Source organism: Lepisosteus platostomus, chromosome 19 (genome assembly GCF_059453375.1).
Source record: "Lepisosteus platostomus isolate fLepPlt1 chromosome 19, fLepPlt1.hap1, whole genome shotgun sequence".
Classification (NCBI taxonomy): Eukaryota; Metazoa; Chordata; class Actinopteri; order Semionotiformes; family Lepisosteidae; genus Lepisosteus; species Lepisosteus platostomus.
Window position 1 is genome coordinate 16,717,101 of NC_142629.1, and position 19,865 is coordinate 16,736,965.

The 19,865-nt window shown below is 49.5% G+C and overlaps 1 protein-coding gene across 4 annotated transcripts; it reads left to right on the forward strand.

Annotated features, from left to right (window-relative positions):
• Positions 1 to 54: 54 nt before the first annotated feature.
• On the forward strand, positions 55 to 19,332 carry slx4 (SLX4 structure-specific endonuclease subunit homolog (S. cerevisiae)). 4 transcript variants are annotated; one of them, XM_088612647.1, is made up of 15 exons: positions 56 to 1,246; positions 1,966 to 2,381; positions 3,586 to 3,726; positions 5,159 to 5,339; positions 5,977 to 6,183; positions 7,003 to 7,205; positions 8,133 to 8,416; positions 8,988 to 9,177; positions 10,175 to 10,257; positions 11,394 to 11,540; positions 11,851 to 12,020; positions 12,270 to 15,208; positions 16,139 to 16,238; positions 16,653 to 17,006; positions 17,789 to 19,332. In XM_088612647.1, the coding sequence occupies exons 2-15, from the start codon at positions 2,090 to 2,092 to the stop codon at positions 18,141 to 18,143; spliced, it is 5,646 nt and encodes a 1,881-aa protein (XP_088468773.1). In that variant the 5' UTR covers positions 56 to 1,246; positions 1,966 to 2,089; the 3' UTR covers positions 18,144 to 19,332. The 4 variants fall into 4 exon arrangements, with proteins under 4 accessions (XP_088468776.1, XP_088468773.1, XP_088468774.1 ...); XM_088612648.1 differs by lacking the exon at positions 56 to 1,246 and adding an exon at positions 1,291 to 1,411; XM_088612649.1 differs by lacking the exon at positions 56 to 1,246 and adding an exon at positions 1,294 to 1,312.
• Positions 19,333 to 19,865: the final 533 nt, after the last annotated feature.

Below are 19,865 nucleotides of genomic sequence, written 5' to 3' on the forward strand. Positions count from 1 at the left end.
GAAAGATTTTAAAACCATTAGTGGAACACCCTAAAGCAGGTCTCTTCAACACTAGTTTCTCTAGTTCATGATTTTATAGAGCATTCTAACTTTTTTATTTTTGAGGATTGGAAACACTTTTAAGTTATTAATGAAGCATGCATTTTCTTTGTTTAGTTAAAAGCAGGTTGGTCACTGACGACTGAAGTTTGTTTGCTCCAAATTGTCTGTAAATTAACAGATCAGATCACTAATCAATCCAGTCTAGAAATTGGATTGCAGCTTTCTAGGAAAAGGGTTGTAGATGCTGGCTCTAGAGTGGAATTAACAACAGTAGCAAAGGAAATGGTGTTTACCTGCACACAGCATCTGAAATCTTTGGGCAGACTGTGCATTTCATCTTCACTCAGATCTCCCTGTTTCTCTCCCCCTATACAAAGGAAAGATGTTTCCTTTTCTCTGTACCTAAGGGACACCTTTTCCTTGTTCTCTGCTCTCCATGTGATCAGCACACACACCTGCATAGATCAGTAAAGGAGACGAAACCCTGAGCCTGTGCCTCTGCTCACCTACATGGCCATAGGGATCAGGGAAGATTGCTGCAGTACTAATTCCAGACCCTCAGCATGAGGCATGTTAAAGAATCACAGGGGAATCAGCTTCCACAAGGGCTGGGATAGAGTGAGTACTCGATGAGCTCCTCCACTTCATAATACCCGCCTTCGTAGAGTGCAATGTGTAGAAAGTGCATTCTGGCTGGCCAGACCCAAGGTAAGAGGGCCCTGTAGCACTACAGTTGCATTGTAAGAAGCTAGCATTGGTATGTTCACCAGGAAACCAAAAAAGACTCCAATAAAAAAGTCCTCATTCACCAAAGTCTGGATCTGAACCCTGTCTAGCACGTGTATGGGAATCACTGGCCGAGGTTAACATATAACGGGTTAACAACATGACGAAAGCCATCATACCAAACAATTCAAGACATTTATGGGAGAATGAAATGTAGGTCCGATTAGGTACAGCACAAAAATGTTTTGAATGATACTTAAGCCAAAAGCATACATTTTCGTGCAAACCTAAATGTTGCACCTTTCTATAAAATAGAATAGCTTAGAACTATTCTGTTAAAAACCCGCAAAGGATTACGTGCAAAATACTTTCTCTGCGACGCGCAGTGGGGATATCATGTGAGTTGAGGTTTGTCATGTGACGTGGACGGTACGGCGGTGGGCATGTGACAGGAAGTACAAAGCCCAGCGGGTTCTGTGTGAGTTTGAATTGTGTCATATTTTAAAACAACAACTAAAAAAATAAATGAAATCCATATGATCTGGTAAACGTGCAGGCATAGAACTCAGATTCGGGTTCTGATTTGCTCGCAAGACGTCGAGACATGTTTTATTTGTGGTTCATTAGCTGGAGTTATCACAATGTAAATCTCTTAGCGGTTTTGCACCAAGTGCACCAATTACATTCAGATTATTTTAATGCAATTTATATTTTTAAATAATTTAGACAAGTTGTGCATAAGTGGTTACAGTGCATGCTTCAGAAGATGCTACATTGAAGACAGGCGCATTTCTGTACTCGTTCATCGTATGACGAACTGATGTATTTAGGAATTTAAACTAAAAGTTCGATCTCTGAAAAATCAGGACGTAAAATGTGTTAAAAACTGTAGTTTGGCGCATGACAGCGGACATGTGCTGTAAAAAATGATTGTTTTTGTAACGTAAGAGAACGGGTGCATTGGGCTCTGATTTCATCCCGTGCTCTTTGCGTATCCTTTTGTATTGTTACTGCTTTATCTCCCGATACTGTGTTATTTTTTTTTGCACTTTTCTGTCATTCTGTCTGCAAACTAGAAAATGATCAGATCAAATAAAATGGCAAAACTCAGGGCTGTGATTTAGACTTCTTGCCGTTGCTCTCCCTTGATTTTCCTCTCACCGGGAGCTGATGGAGTTTTGTTTGCTGTTTCCACAGTGTTTGGCGACAGGGGGCGTTCAGTGGGCTAATGTCCGCTGTGGATGAGCCTTAAAGATGGGGTTTGAAGCGAGGGGCCCTTAGACGCCCCCGGCTGGAAGGGGCTGGGATTCGGGGGAGACGGATGGAAGACTCAGATGAGGATTTCACCGAGCTCTGCACCAAGGTGCTGAGACGGGTGAAAAAGGCGGAGGGGGAGGATGGCCACCGGAGGGACATCGGGGCTCCGAGAGCTCGGGGCAGGCTGAGGAGAGGAGCCGGGGGTAGGAGGGGGCCCGACCCGGGCTCGAAGAGGAAGGGGTGCGGCTCAGGCCGCGCGTCCCAGGCCGCCGTGCCCCCTGCGGTGTGCCCAGCCCCGGAGAGTGACCCCTCTGCCGCCCCTCCGGCGGTCAGCTTCGGCGAAGCCTCGCCCCGAGGTAGGAGAAGACCGCATACCCCCGCCTTCGCTCTGCCTCCGTCGTCGTTTCCGTGTCCACAATTAAAATCTGCCGCCTGCATGTCACGTACTGGCCGTTGGCCTTGTTTTGAATGTTTCCTTGAAACTGCTCCTTGAGCTTTCCTGCACATTGTAGTTGGCTTCCAGTGTTTGGTTCAGTGATACCATAAGAGAAATGAAAAGTCAGTGGAAGGCGTAGACGCCATATGGCTTGCTTGGTTGCTCCTGGCTAAGTGACTCAAGGATCTCATTGAGAAGCCCAGGTGTTGGCGTCAACAGCACGGCTGTGCTTGTTCCACACTCCTACAACTCGTGGTGTAGAAAAGCCTCCTGTCCTGAGTCATGACTCCACTTTCTTTACTTGCCGTTTCTGTATTTGTATTTCACTGTTGGATCTAAAGAAGTCTGATGGGTCATACTGCTGTCTTCTCTGTTAAAGACTACAGCAGTTGAGTTCCTGAAGCTTGTCAGAGTGTGACTGTACTTGAATCCCAGGATTTTCTCTCTTCTCTGCACTGATTCCAGAGCTGCACTTTTTTTTGTAATGTGCCCACTGCAGTTGTTCATTATGAGCTCTTATAAATAACATCCTGTAGTTTCCATTCTGCACTTTTAATCTATATAGCCTGACGCCCTGTTCACCTTTTTCCTCGAATGTTCTACAATAGTAATATTAATAATAAAGTAAGACATGGGCGGCACAGTGGTTAGCAATGCTTTCTCAGAGCACTGGGGCCCTGGGTTCAATTCCTGGGCCACTATCTGCATGGGGTTGGTATGTTCTCTCTGGTTTCCTCCCACAGTCCAGTGACTTACTGGTAGGTTCATTGGCTTCTGGGAAAACAGGCCCTGGTGTAAGTGTGTGTGTGTGTGTTTGTCAGTGTGTGCCCTGTGCTGGACTGGCACTGCGTCCAGGGTGTACCCTGCCTTGTGCCCGATGCTTGCTCCCCTGTGACCCCGAATTGGATAAACTGCTTCGAAGATGGATGGATAAGCGTCTCTTTGATAGGCTCTTGAAGCTCAGTGTTGCTTTATATTACACTTCACCTGCAGGTAGAACCCTGCACTTGCATGCATCAAATGTCAAGCCCAGCCACCCTGCCAAACGATTCTGCATCCGTCTGCTTGTGAAGGGATGGAGCAGGGGTCTGCAGTCCTCAGTGCTCACCTGTCGCGCTCTCCAGGTGTCCAGGGCCCAGGGAGGATGGGGGTGAAGGAGAAGGTGGTGCGGCGCCTGCAGCAGTTTAAGAGACTGAGCCCAGAGAGACTGACGCACACGGACCTGGGCACGGGGCGGGACCGCCACACGACAGCTTCGGGACCAGGTCAGACTGGGCTCCTGAACCTCCAGGGCTTTAAATCCCCACGGTCACCTTCGGTCCTCAGACCGGACACATTTCACCCTTAAGAAAAGCGTGAAAGTCTTGTGTTTCGCTCATAGCAAGGACTCTGTAAGAGTTTGAAAGGTTTGCGAAATGTCGTGGGTAGGTGGTTCCAAACACCTCCAACTATTAAAGTCAAAAGCGCTTCATTTTTCATCACGGCCACAGGTTTTCACTGATGTCTTCACCAGAAAATCACCGTTACAGGTCACCCTATCAGAACTATTCAGAAATGCAGATCTCGTTTTCTTTTAGCATATGTCATTTTATCTTTTTATATTGGTTGCCTGTTCTCATGTGTGTTTTTTATGTCCATCTTGGCTTTTCCACACTGTTTTCACGGAGTGTGAAAACACTCCAGGTGACGGTGAGGTAAATTGCTAGATTTCCAGGAGTTTTGTCAGATTTCAACGTGTATATATTTTTCTTCGGCTTTGTGAATCCACAGAGTAGATTGTTGTTGCAGGGGATTTTTCCCCTGAGTGGACCAGGTACCTCGACCATTTTAATCTGTGAAATACAAAAGGTTTGCATTATTTCTCATAATTTGCTTGTTAGTTTTGAATTTATTTTTAATTTTAGAGAACAAAGCAAAACCATTTTACATATAATCACCCTTCCTCAGCCTTTCTTTTACAATACACTTTCGACTATACATCACAAGCGAAATTGTCTATTGCTATTTGTCCCTTTGTATTTTACAATTATATAATTTTTAAACAAAACGATATACATTCAAAATGAATAAGATGTGTACTTTTATGAATATGAAGAGTTAGTTTTGATTATTTAAAAGAACTTACACCTGAGCCCTCCTATGTTGAATGGCTCAGCCTCAGTATCGAGGAGATGTGTATTCCACAGAACTCCAAGCTAACAGAGAGCACGCTCCCTCGCGGTGTCTGCGACCTGTGCATTGTGCAGGCCCCGATGCATACGCTCGTGTTGAATACCGATGCATGCGCGGCACTCGTGGAACTCCTGACGGGAAACGGGGAAATAATTCTGCTCGTGCTGAGAGATTGTTTTTCAAGTAGGGCATTATAATCTGCACCACTGCTTGAAGAGTGTCATTGGTGGTTTGTTTTATTTGGATTTTTTTTTTTGAAGGACTGCGGTGAATTGGAGTGGTACCATATCCCACGATGTGGTAGTTTGTTCCACAAACACAAGTCCAGCTGATGCAGATTCTAATGGAAAGAGAGAGTTTTTACAGCCTTCAAATGTAGAGGCCTGAAAAGATCTAGTGCATCTTTTCTTTCCTGTACAGAGTGATTGCTCACTGTTAGCCCCAGGTAGAAGGAGGGAGCAGAGACCCCTGGGCTCTGCCTGTCCCCCGCTGCTCCAACGCCCTGCTCTGTTTTGGGTCCTGCAGGGCCCGCTGTAGTCCTGGACCCCCAGCGCGATGAGGCCTTGGCCTGCCAGCTGCAGGAGGCCCTGCAGAGGGAGGCGCTGGACCTGGAGGGTCTGGAGGAGGGGGGGCTGTTCTTCTGCCAGATCTGCCAGAAGGACCTGTCCGCGATGAACTCCCTGCGCCGCACACAGCACCTCAACAGGTCAGTGCCACCCTGCTCCCTGGCCGGGCTGCTCCGCGGAGACTGAAGTCAGGGTTGCCACCAGCCCTAGTCTCTCCCGTGCCATCCGGTGTCCTAGATTGCCCAAACTGTGCCCAGAGTTTGAGAAGGAGACCCCTGATCTTTGCTTTCCGGCCTTATCGGTGGTTGTGGGCGCAAGAGGCCCAAGTCTCCATCTCCACCACGCAATTTATCTTCAGATTTCTAGTAAAGATGGCAGCCATAGTACAAATACAGCACACCACGAATCAGGGGCTGTAGCTCTGATACAGCTCATACTGTTTAAGTGCATTTAAAAGCCCTGGTGCATGAGAGCTTGTCTTAAACGTGTGCCCTACTGGCGTCTCTCAGAATTTCAGGATACCCTACGATGCAGTAACACTCATGGTGACCTGCGATTCCTGTTGCTTGTTGGGAGATGACTGCCACACCTAAAAGAAATTACACTCATTTGACTTTTTCTCACGGTGTCTTATTCCTCATCTCTTCTAGTTCATAACGAATTGGGTGGCTTGTGTGTTACAATATGCAGAAAGCTACAGCTGTAATGGAGTGGCACACAAAAAGCATGTTGATTCTCAATCGACGGATTGCTGGCTTTGCGCCTCCTCTCTGGCAGGTGTTTGGATGACGCCGAAGCAAGCGCGCCCCCCTCCTCCACTGGAGTGCCCGAGTGTCCGATCTGCGGGAAGGAGTTCCGACACCCCAAAACCCGAGCGGCCCACCTGAAGCGATGTGCTTCGGAGATGGGGGTCCCTCCGGCCCAGCTCCTAGAGGCCATAAAGAGACAGGCAGAAGACCAGGGGGGGAACACAGCCAGGCCCCAGTGAGTGAGCCTCCGAACCCTGCTGTCCCGCTACAAGTTTAATCACACAGAAATGGCTTCTGCTCTTCTTCGCTTTTAAATTGTAAATTCACTTTTCACATCTCCTGATTGTTTTGGAAAATCAGCGTATTGTTTGACACTAGAACAGGATCCTCATTGTCTGATTTTTTTTTTCCACTGCTGTGTTTGGATACCGAGAATCACAGAATGACACACTGTTATAACCATTGCAGTTTTGACTACCAAAGGAGATTTACAAACATGCCTTGAAAGTATATTATAACATTAAAAATGGGGTGACAATCATGTTGCTGCTAGAAATCGGGTTGGTGGACAGGTAGGTGGTACTCTGTCCTCTGGATCTAAATGTTCAAACCAGGGCCCCAGTATGCCTACCAGGATCACTGTCCCTTAGGAAACACTGCCCTGTGGATGAGATTTTAAACTGGTGTACTGATTATTGGTTATTAAAGATCCCATGGCACTGTTTAGAAAAGCAGGAGTGTGGGCTCTGGTTTCCTGACTGAATTCCTCTCAGGGCTTGCACAATCTGGCCTCTCTAAATCCATCCATCCATCCGTTTTCTAACGGATATCCCGCTCCTCTCCCTGCTGTGCTGGGCAGTGTAGCACCTGCTGCAGGAAGGCTGCCACCTGTCGGCGCAGCGCAGGACGAGATGTGTCTCCTCCCCTATGTAAAATACCTTGGGATCCATTAGGATCACAAGCGCTATATTCCGGTTATTAAATATTAGGTTTGCCTTAAATACCGAGGTGACCTCAGTAACTCGTAAGCCTTCTCGCTCACTGTGCCACTCAGCCCCCCAGGCGGGCGGTCCAAGAGGAGGGGCGCCGGGGACCCCGGCAGGCCGGCGAAGAGGCCCCGGAAGCAGGCCGAGCCACTGGACGAGGACACCATGCTGGCCCTGGCTTTGTCGCGCTCCATGGCGGAGGAGGAGGAGGTGGAGCTGAGGCTGGAGCCTCCTGGAAAAGCCCCAGGTGTACAGGGGAGACCCACAGCAGGTGAGCGCCAGGGGAATATACTCTCCTTACCCTCCGAGAAGAGGAGCCAGATCTGTACAGAGATGAAGAGAGCCTGTACTTCATTCACACCTAAAAGCATTCAACCGTTGAACAGTGAAAACACAGTTTCCATGTAGGCATCTTATTATTGTTTTTGCTGTTTTTAGACTCTTTACAAGCGAATTGTTTTTTTTTAATCTTCCGATACTGGAAGAGTTTCTGACTGAGCGGTGTTGTGAAATGTTGTTGTGTATGGAATTGTACCGTGTTGTATTATTATAGTGTCTTACATGTTCATGAGCTCTTGATGTGGACTCCCGTAGGGGCAGTAAAGGGTTAATTCAATTCAGAACTAGAACTGCAACGGGAGGGTTATATTTCTGCAGTCTGTCAGAATGCAGTCTGTCAGAATGCAGCCATTCCTAGCAAAAACAATTCAATTATAACTACTGGGAAATTAGTCAAAATGGTATTGAGAGTATTTATTGTCGGAGTATCAGCGACGATATCATTATCAGTGCTGACATTAACAGTGCTCCAGGGCAAGGTCTTTCAAACTTAAGGATCGTGTTAATAAAGAGGCACAAAATCCACCATCCAATACATTTGAGGTGCACCTATTTAAAGGGGAGTTAGAAAAAGGGATTCTTATCATTCATTCTGGTGTTTTCATGTATATTGAGGTTCTTTTGTCCACTTACGATACTTAAGGGTCTTACGCTTTCACACACATGGAGAGGGAGGGATATTTGAACTGAAGTGTCTCCTGGGAGGTGATGTTGAGAAGAGCTGACCTCTCCGTGCTCGCGTGAAGGGGCAGTGCCGTTCAGCAGGCCGACTGTCCTGCGGCGCCTCGCGTGGTGCTGTGGGACGGCGCCGCCTCGTTGCCACGTGACCTTCACCGCCGTCGCCTCCCCCCCCCCGCAGGCAGGCGACGCAGGAAGGCCGCGCCCGGCCCCCTCCCGCTGCTGCTGGCCCAAGACCCCGAGGCCGCGCGGCGCAGGCTGCAGGAGCGCGCCGCCGCCCTGCTGCTCCGGGAGTGGCCGAGCGTCCCTCCCGGGCCCGGCTTGCCGGCCAGCGCCCTCCGCGCCGAGAGAGGCGGCGTGGGCCTGTGGGAGCGCAGCGCCCTGCGCGACGTGGACCGCGGCCCCCCCCCCGCCTTCTACAGCCGCGAGCTCGTGCCTCCCATCGAGCCCTGGGCTCCAGCCGCGGTGAGCCGTGTCCCGCTGTGATCTCGCGATGACTCGAGCGTGTCACCCGTGGAACGGATCAGTTCGTTTCTTCATTCTCCATCCATCCATCCATTGAATCAATCAATCAATCAATCAATAAAACAATGTTATTCTGATATTGCGCCTTTCAAGCCAGAGAATTCCCCGGGCATGATTTCATCTTGATTTGATTGTTGCTATTACAACTATTTAATAGATCCAATACTTCAAAAATGTGTCGGACCGGGGCTCTCTGGGACCAGAGATAATGCTGCTTAAGGAGAAAACTCTGGTTTGTGCCACGAGCACAGATGAGCTAGGTGACATTGCGATCATTTCAACTTTTTCTCTGGGGAAGAAGTTCATTTTAATGTGCTGGGTGTCTTTAAGAGAGCCTCACACGAAGGAAATGTTTTCCCTCTCATTCAGTGAACAGTCATTTTAAGAACCTTAACTACACCGCTGCGGCTGATCTGTCAATAATCGAATGAGGTATTAGAAACTGCCATTTCTTTCATTTAGCACAGTCTGTGTAATTTGAAGTGTTAACCTCGCGCTCTCCCACTGGCAGGAAGGCGGAGCCCCGCGGAGCCCTGCTGCAGAGCTGGAGACACAGCCGGTGACCTCTGACCCCGGGGGGGCCCCCAGCCCCCAGCGCAGCCAGACTCTGTGTGACCTGATGGAGCTGGCAGACGAGGGGCTGACCCTGACGCAGTGGGGTCTCCGGCCGGCAGGCGCTCCCGGCGCCGCGCAGGACCGCGGTGAGTCGGCCCAGCAGGCCCGCCCGGCAGAACCCCCAGTAACAAGCAGGACTTGCGTCTCGCCGCCTTTCTGCTGTGCGTCTTCAACAACCTGTTGTGGCTTTTCGAAGACCTCGGGTTCTTTGGCACGTATGATGTGCAAATTAAATTAAAAAGCTGATCAAATGCCAATGCCACACCATTTGATGATCAGATACGATCAGTACTGCTTTCACTTGGAGCCTCAGTGTCATTCTCAGCGCTGCCAAGAGTCTCGGTGTGACAGTACTCAGCTTTAGGAGAGGGTTTGTCTCACGTCAGGGTGCAATTAATATACGTGCTTGGTGTGAAGCTTTCCCCAGTTTCCCATCTTTCAATCATCGGGTTCAAGGTATGTTTTTGAAACAACTTCATTCTCTTTCTCCAAGTGTGATTACTGTGGTACGACCCCTAGTTGTGCTTCCTTTCTCGTAGTGCGGTTACCATGGTCTGACCCTTAGTCAATCGTGCTTTCTTTCTCATAGTGCGATTAGCATGGTCTGACCCTTAGTCAATCGTGCTTTCTTTCTCGTAGTGCGGTTACCATGGTCTGACCCTTAGTCAATCGTGCTTTCTTTCTCATAGTGCGATTAGCACGGTCTGACCCTTAGTCAATCGTGCTTTCTTTCTCGTAGTGCGGTTACCATGGTCTGACCCTTAGTCAATCGTGCTTTCTTTCTCGTAGTGCGGTTACCATGGTCTGACCCTTAGTCAATCGTGCTTTCTTTCTCGTAGTGCGGTTACCATGGTCTGACCCTTAGTCAATCGTGCTTTCTTTCTCATAGTGCGATTAGCATGGTCTGACCCTTAGTCAATCGTGCTTTCTTTCTCGTAGTGCGGTTACCATGGTCTGACCCTTAGTCAATCGTGCTTTCTTTCTCATAGTGCGATTAGCACGGTCTGACCCTTGGTCAATCGTGCTTTCTTTCTCATAGTGCGATTAGCACGGTCTGACCCTTGGTCGTGCTTTCTGTCTCAGGTACGGACACCACGGTGACTGACCTTCCTCTCAGTGGCTTCGTTCCAACTGCAGAGAACATGCAGGCAGCTCCCCAGGGCTCGGTGAGGAACTTCTCTAGTCTGCACTGGCTCGGCTCGTCAGTGGCCCTCAGAAGGGGTGATCAGCCAATCCTATAAGGACCTGAAGTGTTGGAGGTTTAAGTACTTCCATTGCAGGTTAAATTCTGAGTTGCTCAGGGTCTCAGAATAAGATCGTAACTTATTCTCAACAAAAATGAGAGGTTTCTATTTAAAATTTAAAAATGGGAAATGAGTTTTTTCAGGAGTAATTTGTATTTGCTCCAGAGATGCACCAAAAATCCCTCCACCCATTTTCTAATCTGCTCTTATCCTGTATGAGGTAAGGGGCAGCAAAAGACTATCTTGGCAAGCAATGGGCCAATGTCCGGAGCACCCAGAGGAAACCCATGCAAACCTAGGGAGAACATACAAGCTCCACACAGACAGCACCCCAGGTCTGGAATTGAACCCAGGGCCCCAGAGCTTTGAGGCAGATGTGCTAATCACTGTGCCTTTCACAACCATCATTATTTACTAAAACTGTAATTGATGGGCAGACTGCTCTGTTATGCATATTAAATGTGCTGACAGTGATAGCAGAGGTCTTTCAAGAAATATGATCCATTTACATGGAGTGGAATCCATCTTTTCTCACTGCTATTTAATGACTGATACAAGTTTTAGATGTATAAAAGCAGGGACGACCCCATCCTAATTAGAAACTGATTATAATTTGGGAGAAATTGTAAAAAAGTAAGGTAATTTGAAAGTGTTTTAGATTGAAATTTGAAAGTTTCTAAACTTTGTAAGACTGGAGGCTTCCCCACCAATCGAAACCAATCTAAACTGTTCACCATAAAGGTCTGTGCATCCTGTGGTGATGGACCATTGATAAACATACTGTATACTGGCTGAATGTATCATTAGAAATAGGTGAAGATGCCAAATATAAATGTTCAACCTATGCTTTTGCAGCATTCTTCCCTTGAAAGTTGTTGAATTTGTTCCACTTCTTGATGAAATGACTTCTTTGGGTTTTCTAAAATTGGCCATACTGAATACTGATCCCTCTCGTGACCCGGAAATGACCCCTAGTAACACTCGTGACACTTCCTTGTTGTTGAATGCCCTTCTTTCCAACTCGCACGGGGCCTAATGCTGATCCTCCCTCCCTGTAGGTGGCGCAGTGTCAGCTGGTCTCAGACCTGGCTGGCATGGTGAATAACCCCCAGCTCAGTGACGTGCAGTTCCAGACGGACTCTGGAGATGTGCTTTTCGCTCACTCCTTCATGCTGTATGCACGCTGCCCCCTACTGGTCCAACTGGTAACGTCAGCTTTAACTTTTTAATTGGTCTTCGTTGTGCCATTGAGTCAGCGTGTTCGCAAGCACTCTGAGCAGCATGGTGAACTTCACTCGACCTATGTTAATAATAGTAACAGTTAGATACGAAAGGAGCAGTTTATTTTAAGTTTAGTTTCAGTTTTTTGTATTTCATTACATAGAAGGTTTTCTGTGCAGTTTTTAAGAGTACGTGTGTTGCGTAGAGCTTTCACATGCTGCTGCCCTGACTCCTCCAGTCCATGAGTCCGCGTGTCCCTGCCTGACTGAAGGGCTCCTGTTTGTTCACCCGAAGGTCCACGACGAGGGTTTTTCTGTGGAGGAGGAGGCCATGCCCCCTGCCAGGCGCGTGCTGCTGGGCGAGGTGCCGCCCGAGGCCGCCCGCCTGCTGCTGCGGTACCTCTACACCGCCCGCTGTGCCCTCTCGCCCGCGCTGGCACCCCCACTGCAGGACCTGGCCGCCAGGTGAGCTCGCCCAGCTGCACGTCACGAGGCTTCCCCTGCGGGGTGCTTCCTGGGCACTGGGCACTGGGCACTGGGCACTGGGCACTGGGCACTGGGCACTGGGCACTCGAGATCGGTGTTTTTAGCTTTGCCCCTCTGATGGTAGCAGTTCTTAATAGACTTATTCTTGGACTCAAAACCCAGGAGCATGGCAGGGTTATTGAGTGAGCCAGCCAGGCAGAAACGTGCTTTTCCGTCTCTTTGCCCCAGGTTTGGCCTGAAGGAACTGGAGGAGCTGTGCCGAGACGCAGCCGCGAGCGGAGGGGCCGGAGAAGAGGTGGAGGCCCGGCTGGACTCTGAGGAAGAGTGTAGCAACGGCGATCGCAATTTCCAGGAGCTGCTGCGCTCCATGTGGGTGGAGGAGGAGGAGGATGGGCAAGGCCTGGGGAGGCGCGAAGAAGGTCCAGCTGAGGGTTTTGGCTTGCAGCCCGAGACCCGAGCAGCGGGAGACGAGGACCCAGACAACGAGAGGGTGGGTGAGGAGGAGCTGGAGGAGATCTATGAGTTTGCTGCCACCCAGGGGAGGACAGTGGGCAGGTCGGAGGGGGAGAGTGAAGAGGAGGAGGAAGATGAAGAATGCCTGAATACTGGAAGTGAAGATGCATGGAAGGACCGGAGAAAGGAAGAAGAGTGCGTGCTGAGGACAGGGTGTCCGTTTTCACCTCAGAGAGACAGAGGCCACTTGAGTACTCCGCCAGGAGAAAGAGGGTGCGAATCTAAGCAAAGCCAGGTCATCCATCCCTTGAATGGCTCAGACCTGGGCAGCAGCGTTTCCCAGACACCGCGTCGAGAGGGAGCAGGTGAATTTGAAAGCAGTCGTGGAAACATGGACAAGGGAAATTCAGTAACCGCTCCTGTCCCGGTATATCACGAGAAAGGCAGAGCAGCCTTGGACACCTCAGGTGCATCCGTTCCGGGTCGCGATTGTGAAAAGAGTTTGGATAAGAGCTACGACAGGATCTTCTCCGAGTCCTGGGGTGATTATGTGGAGCCCTCTCAAGAAGACAGGCGGCACACACAGGAAACTGGGGCTGGGGAGGCTGTGGAAGAGCACCCTACCTCAAGGCCAAATCTGGAAATCTGTGAAACGGCAAGCAGAGAAGATCTTGATCCTCCATCCGACAGCGAGTCTTCAGTCATCGACCTGTCTGTCAGCCCTGCCCAGAAGCCAGGAGATGCCTCCTCTTTCCCCTTTGTGGGCTCCTCTCCTATTTCACCTCTCGAGAAATTCTCAGGAGCACGAAATGCAACGTTAGTGGACTGTGGAAGAACGTCGTCCAAAGGGTCCATCTTAACTAATAATCTTGGAATCTGTCAGAATCACCCTGGCGACCACTTGAGTGAGGTCAGTCGCCAGCCCGATGGGACAGGTAGGACGTCTGTCTCCTCCAGTAAGGAGAGCAGCACCCCAAGGAAGACAAGTCAAGGACCAACTTGTACCTTTTCCCAAAGGGACTCATCTGCTTCCAAACCAGTGGACATTATTGTCCTGCTGGATTCTGACGAAGAAATGGAGCTTGACCCAGGAAGGGAAGCAACCACATCTTCCAGAAAAGAATTCAAGACCTCAGAGGGGGAGGCGACTGCTCACGAGACATCAAGTTTGTATTTGAATCACCTGAAAGAGGAGGGCGAAAAGCTTTTGGAGAAATCACCCGAAAATCCAATAAGACCAGAGAGGGAAGGTGATTTCCAGCTGTCACCTGAGGTTTCCTCCCCAGACCCGAACATACCTGTGGAAACCTCCCTGGAGTCCTGTAGATTGAGCCTTCAACTGAGTAGTGAGAGTGATCTTGGCCATGAAGATAGCACCAGCATGGAGACCTCCTGGATGATCCCTGGCACTCCTGTACTTCCTGTCAGAACGAGGCATGAGTCCACGCAGACCCCCAGCACAATGGGAGTGCAAGCCATCAGGCGGACCAATCTGTTTCGCAAATCCTCTAGGAACGAGCCTGGTTTGTTCAGCAGTGGCAGCTTGGCTGGATCCAGGGAAAAGTCCTCTCGCGTCGACTGCTCAGAGACCACAGGCCTTTCTAAATCTACCAGCAATCTAACCTCTGCTCCTGCAGAGATGCACCAGCCAGGCAGGAGACGGCACAGTTCAGCAGAGTCGCCAACACTCAGTGAGAGCAAAGGCAGCCTCCGGTCTGTGAAATCCGTTTCGAGGAGCCAGATTTCGCCGCAGGAACCCAGCAGTGCTGAAACTGACAGCACAGTTTCTAGAAGTCCCAGCCGGCTGTCGCTGTCCACTGTTCCTCTTTGCCAGAGCCAACTGCCAAGCCTTACTTCACCTCCCAGCAAGGACTTCATCTTAAAAAAGAGCTCGTCTGCCCCTCCAGCCGATGAAAGCCATGGGTCAGCACGTTCTCAAAGCTCCCCTGAGACTCTGTCACTTATCAGGACAAAGCGCCGTTCATCTACTGACGGTGATGTAAGCTGTAAGAGTTCTGAACACTCAGAATCGTGCTCCATGGGTTCACCGAGTTCTCTGGATGTCAGTGAAAGCGACCGGATTCAGGGATCCGGCCATAGTAGTAGAATCTCCAAGGGAAGGGGTAGAGAAGTTAAAATCACTCAAAGCACCGGTTCACTAAAGCTCTCCTCATTGAAGTACAGCCCTGAAAGGAAAAGCTTTGAATCTCAGTCCAATTCTTCAACAAAAATGGCAGAGCCTGGTGTGAACCGGGGCTGTGAGAACTCTGCTGGGGCTCTCTTGCAATCTGAGAGTGATCCACAGGCGTTGGCCACTAGGCGGTCCCCCGCCACAGCAGTGTTTGAGGTAGAGGAGAGCGACGAAGACGGGCACAGCCCTCCTCGGCCTGACCACAGCTTCTGTCTGGATGAGGAGCCCCCCCTGCCCTTCGAGATGAGCTGGAGTGCGCCCAGGAGCAGTGAGTTAGTGCGTTCAAGCCCCTTGGGGATTACCAGGGATGCAGTCTCTCCGGAGAAATCCCCTCCTTCTTCCCAGCCTAATCCCACCCAGCAGCCCCAGGCGGTGGTGTCCATGGAGGACCACCCCAGCCTACTGGACTCGAAGATCTGGGATGTCTGGGAGGAAGAGGAGGAGGAGGAAGACATCCTGCCTCTTTCACAAAGGGTGCCTTCCATCGCCCTATCCCAGAGAGTGAAGGAGCTCAAAACTCCAGGTACGTTTCCCCCGGTAGGGCATGAAACCTCAATCAAATATTCCGACCTCAGTTTCGTTCATCTGCGGGGCTTGAGCACACCTGTTTAATTGAATGGCGATGAATTATGTTCCCTCCCTGTATGGGACCTGTACAGTGTTGGCGTCAGGCTTGCTGCCCAAATTTCATTCCCTGCCCTAAGTCTGCGCCTGCTGCAGCACCTTCACTAGCCCCTGTTGCTACAGGTTTACAGACGAATGACAGCATCTGCATCTGCAGGCGTCCAACCTGTGACCTTGAACTGCCCTGAACTGTACTGGTGTAACTGGGATCTAATAAGTTGAAGACTCTTAGAAACATAAGAACACTTTAAATGAAAGTAAGATGCAGTCAAGGGGTGTTGTCCTGTAGAAAACAGACATATAAATATATTATTTTTGCTCATATTTTGTTTTGTTTTTTACTTTTCTTACAATATCTTTGTCTGCTTTTAAATTGTTTTCATTGATTTTGAATTATAGCATACACTCTCTCCTATCAGTTTTCTGTGAATTTTGAAGAATGTGGGTAAATGATAGAAACTGGGAGAATGACAGCCTGTTTGAATTGCATTATAATACAGTCCAATGCAGGTTCTTTAGTTCTCAAGGATTGCGAGACTCAAATCAGAGGATAAAAATGTAACTTTAATACTGTACGAAAATAGTCTGCTGTCATGAGCGGCAGCACAATATTTTACCCGTATTCCTCTCGCACAGCTCATCTTCGGTTTACAGTTCAAATGTGAAAACCTTTGAAAAAGTGGTCATTAAGTCTTACAGCACAGGCTCAGACGTGGCCTGCTTTCGCCCTGGAGCTGTCTGAAAGCCCACGGACTCTCAACTAATAGAAAGTACCAGTCACCCAGGGGTTAGTGACTCCAGCCCTGGTTTCCTGCCCCTTGCCTTGCAGTTGCCCCCCGGAGGAAAGCCAGGGGCCCAGTGGTGCCCATCACGCCGATGCCCAGCTACTCCGACATGGACACTCCGGAACTGAAGGCCAAGCTCAACAGGTGAGCCCCCTCTCCACCTTCTCTCAGGAAGAGCATCACCTAAAGGCTGGGTTTGGACTTGGAGCTGCGTAGGTAGGTTACACACAAGGGGAGGCCGTTTTCTCTGTTTAGCCCATTGGGTAGCTAACTACTGGAAGAACAGGACAGAATCCCACAAGACCACACCTGGAATCTGGTGCAAAGCATGCGTCACAAGTGTACGCCTTGTACTGCTTCCAGTAGTGGCCACACAAGACTCTGACCTTTACAGTATTCCCATGGATTGATGACAGTCAGCGTAAAGACGTAGAAACAAGACAGATCTTCCTGAAGACATTGTGAATTTGTTCCAGTTGAGTGCCAAGTTTCTTGTAATGCTTTGTGCGTCTTGTGAAGAGCTTAATCTTAGCTTAACAGGGCTGGCGCTCTCTCCAGGTTCGGTGTCCGACCTCTGCCCAAGCGCCAGATGGTCCTGAAGCTGAAGGAGATCCACCAGTACACGCACCAGCTGACCAGCTCGGACTCGGAGGACGAGGCGCTGGCCCAGCCCGCTCAGCCCGGCCCCGTGTTTCCCAGCGCTGCCAGCTCCTCTGGGGCCCCACGCCCACAGGGAAGGAAACCCCTCCCCGGCGATGCGGGATCTGGGGACGCGGGGCGATTTGAGGAGCCCGGGCGCGGGGCGTCGCCTGGGGAGGCGGGGGGCTTTGAGCGGGCCGAGCAGCTGCCCGCCTCGCAAGGCTCCACCGCCTCGTCCGCTACCGCCAGCGAGGACTCCTTCTCATCCCAGAGGTAGGGCGCGTCTCTCGGGGGGACGAGTGGGCGAGCGGGGGTTTCGCGGGGCTGGGATCGAGGAGCTGGGGGGGGTGGGGGGCAGCCGCCGCACGGACCGGACGTGGCCCTTTGGTGAAGAACTGCTGTCTGGACCCGGAGAGCTCGCGAGATCAGAAACGTTCGGAATCCAGAATCGGAATCCAGCTGCTTGTTGGCCTCTCGGCGAAGCCCAGCAGGGAGGGAGCTGGGGCTTTGGAGGTGCGTGATATGGACCATGACGCTGTTGTCCAGGTTCCGATGCTGGTGAACAGTGAGCAAAAGAAAATGAACTGCTGTGTACTGAAAGTATTTACCAGCTTCAAACTGTCAGCAAAAGCTGGTGTCATTTACAGTATACATTATGATCTGCCTGTATAGGCTAAAGATTAATGGAGGATCAAAGCAATCTTGAACATTTTGATTTAGCTTTCTGAGCCAAAATGGACTATATATGGCAGCTGTTGTGCTTCCTATACTTAGAGGCTTTGAAATACTGCTGGTTCCAAACTCGAGGCGAATCGGATACAAGGTAGCCAGATTATAGCCAGGCTGTTTGGGGATCCTCTTCTCATGTTTCTTCATGAGGGTGGAGAGAGAGTGATTTTAATAGCTTTTTTCCTCAAGGGTATTGCTGTACTATTTGTGAAAGATGGGAGTCTAGCCAGAGGTATTAGGAACAGAAAGAAAAATGTTAAATATTAGAGGAAACGGAAGCAGCTTATTTGGAGGTATTAAGTCCATTCTGCTGTGTCTGCTCCCAGGTCGAACCCGGAGGAATGCGGTCCCTCGGGGGACGAGGATGAGGAGGAAGGGTTTACCCCGTCCCAGGCCGCAGTGCGGGAGGCGGACAAGATCGAGGCGGTGCGCCGGTTCATCACCTCTGACCCCGAGCTGCACCGCTCCGTCCTGCTCTACCAGCCCCTAGTCCTCTCCCAGCTCCAGGCTCAGCTCCGGCAGGCGGGCATCCGGCTGGGAGCGGCCAAGCTGCTGGACTTCCTGGACTCCCAGTGCATCACCTTCACCACCGCCAAGCCAGGCCAGCCCCGGGGGCATCGCCGGCGCCAGAGAGGGGGCAAGTCGGGGCGCCACAGAGGAGCGGGCAAGGGGGGGGAGTGAGGGACGCCGGCTCAGCGGAGAGGAGTAGGAGCCAGCCCCCCCATGGGCACAGCTCGCTGCCACCCTGGCACTCGGACTCTTGGGAATCCCGGTAGCACCGATCCCGAAATCCTGCAAGAGCAGCGGTTCACCCTTCTTCGCAACCTCCTCGGTATTTGCCGTCTCAGATTAGGGCTTTAGGATCATTCACGACACCGTGGAGGAGGTTTATATAAAGATCGGTGGCTACCAGTCCTGAATTAGGGCTACAACGGTGGATGTCGAACAATACGATTTTAATTCAGTTCAGCGAAAGCGGTACCTTTTATGAAAGTCTTTTGTAAATGGACAGACTGATACCAAAATACGCTGAGGGTGAAGGGAACAGTTTTTGGAGATCTCTAAAGGTTCTGCTGTTGTGTTGACTTTACTGGGCACCCAGGTTTTGATGTATTTCAATCTGTTATTGGGAACATGTTTTTCATTTCAAACTATCTGAGCCATAGCTGTGCACATTCCAAGTGTTTCTTTTATCCCAACTTATCAGCATATACAAGCTGGCACAGAACATCTTAGTTTTAGTTCATGTTTACAGTTAGGATTGTAATTGCATTTCTAGCTTGTTTCTGGTCTTTTGTTTTCTTTCATACTGTGAAGCAATTGCTTCTTGCTTATTTTTGTTTCCATTTCCATTCCTTGCTAGTGTTTATGGTGTGACACAAGCAGGGTGCCCAGTTCCGTTTGTGATCACGTCTCAGCAAATTCTGCATAAAAGGCGACAGTTTGGTTTGGGAAATTTGTATTAAGACCCGTAATCTTGCTTTTATGTCATTTAAGATGCATTTCAGCTCTGAAAGGTATCTTGGCCGGTTTAGCCAGTTACTTGTGTGCAGTTACCTACCAGGACACTCGTGCAGTTCTGTTGGATTTTCCATCCTTTCTCGAGGCTTTTGGACTTTGGACTGAAGTTTTTCAGTTTTGATATTTAGAAATGCAACAGCTCAGTGTTCTGATCTTCACCAGCTTCACTTCTGTGAATTCTACGATTTAAGAATTTTTGCAATGAATTTGACTTTGTAGAACTGTTTTTAAATTACTGTAGTACACTTTTATTGCTTTGAGATGTACTGAAAAAAAGTCTGTATTGTAGTGTCTGATCTGTTGTGATATATGTACTTCGGTGGTTAAGAAATACATTGTTTTTGTAAAAGCAAGGTATCATTGCTTAATATAAATCCTCAAGAAAAAGAATCCTTGATTTTAAGGATATAAGGAAACGATTTTAAGATGTACCCTCTTGATGCCTGATGTTCCATACCAGGGAAATCCTTATCGTGATGTATTTAGATATCAAAGCCTCTTGATATTTGAAGGTTCTTTCTCAAAGCTATATACTTTATCCATTTAAGACGGGGATTAATTTTTAAATAAGCATTCCTTCTCTTTTGCTCATCACTCAGCTTTATGGGGATATCTTTCTTGTTCTCAGGTTCTGTTCAGTTAAACTTTGCCATCATATAAGCCAATCTTGCCTTTCAGTGAACTCATAGGGACCTTTGTAAACTGGAATAGCTTTCCTTTGGAATCCTCTTTTGACTCCTTGCAAGTTCCACATTGTCTGTGTGTGTCAGTGGGCAGAACAGTACGCCTCTCCTTGCAGCTCTTGGGAGTTGCTTGCTGGAGAGGCCACCAATGACCCTGGATCACACAGCTTGGCTAATTGCACACTCTGACACAGGGAAT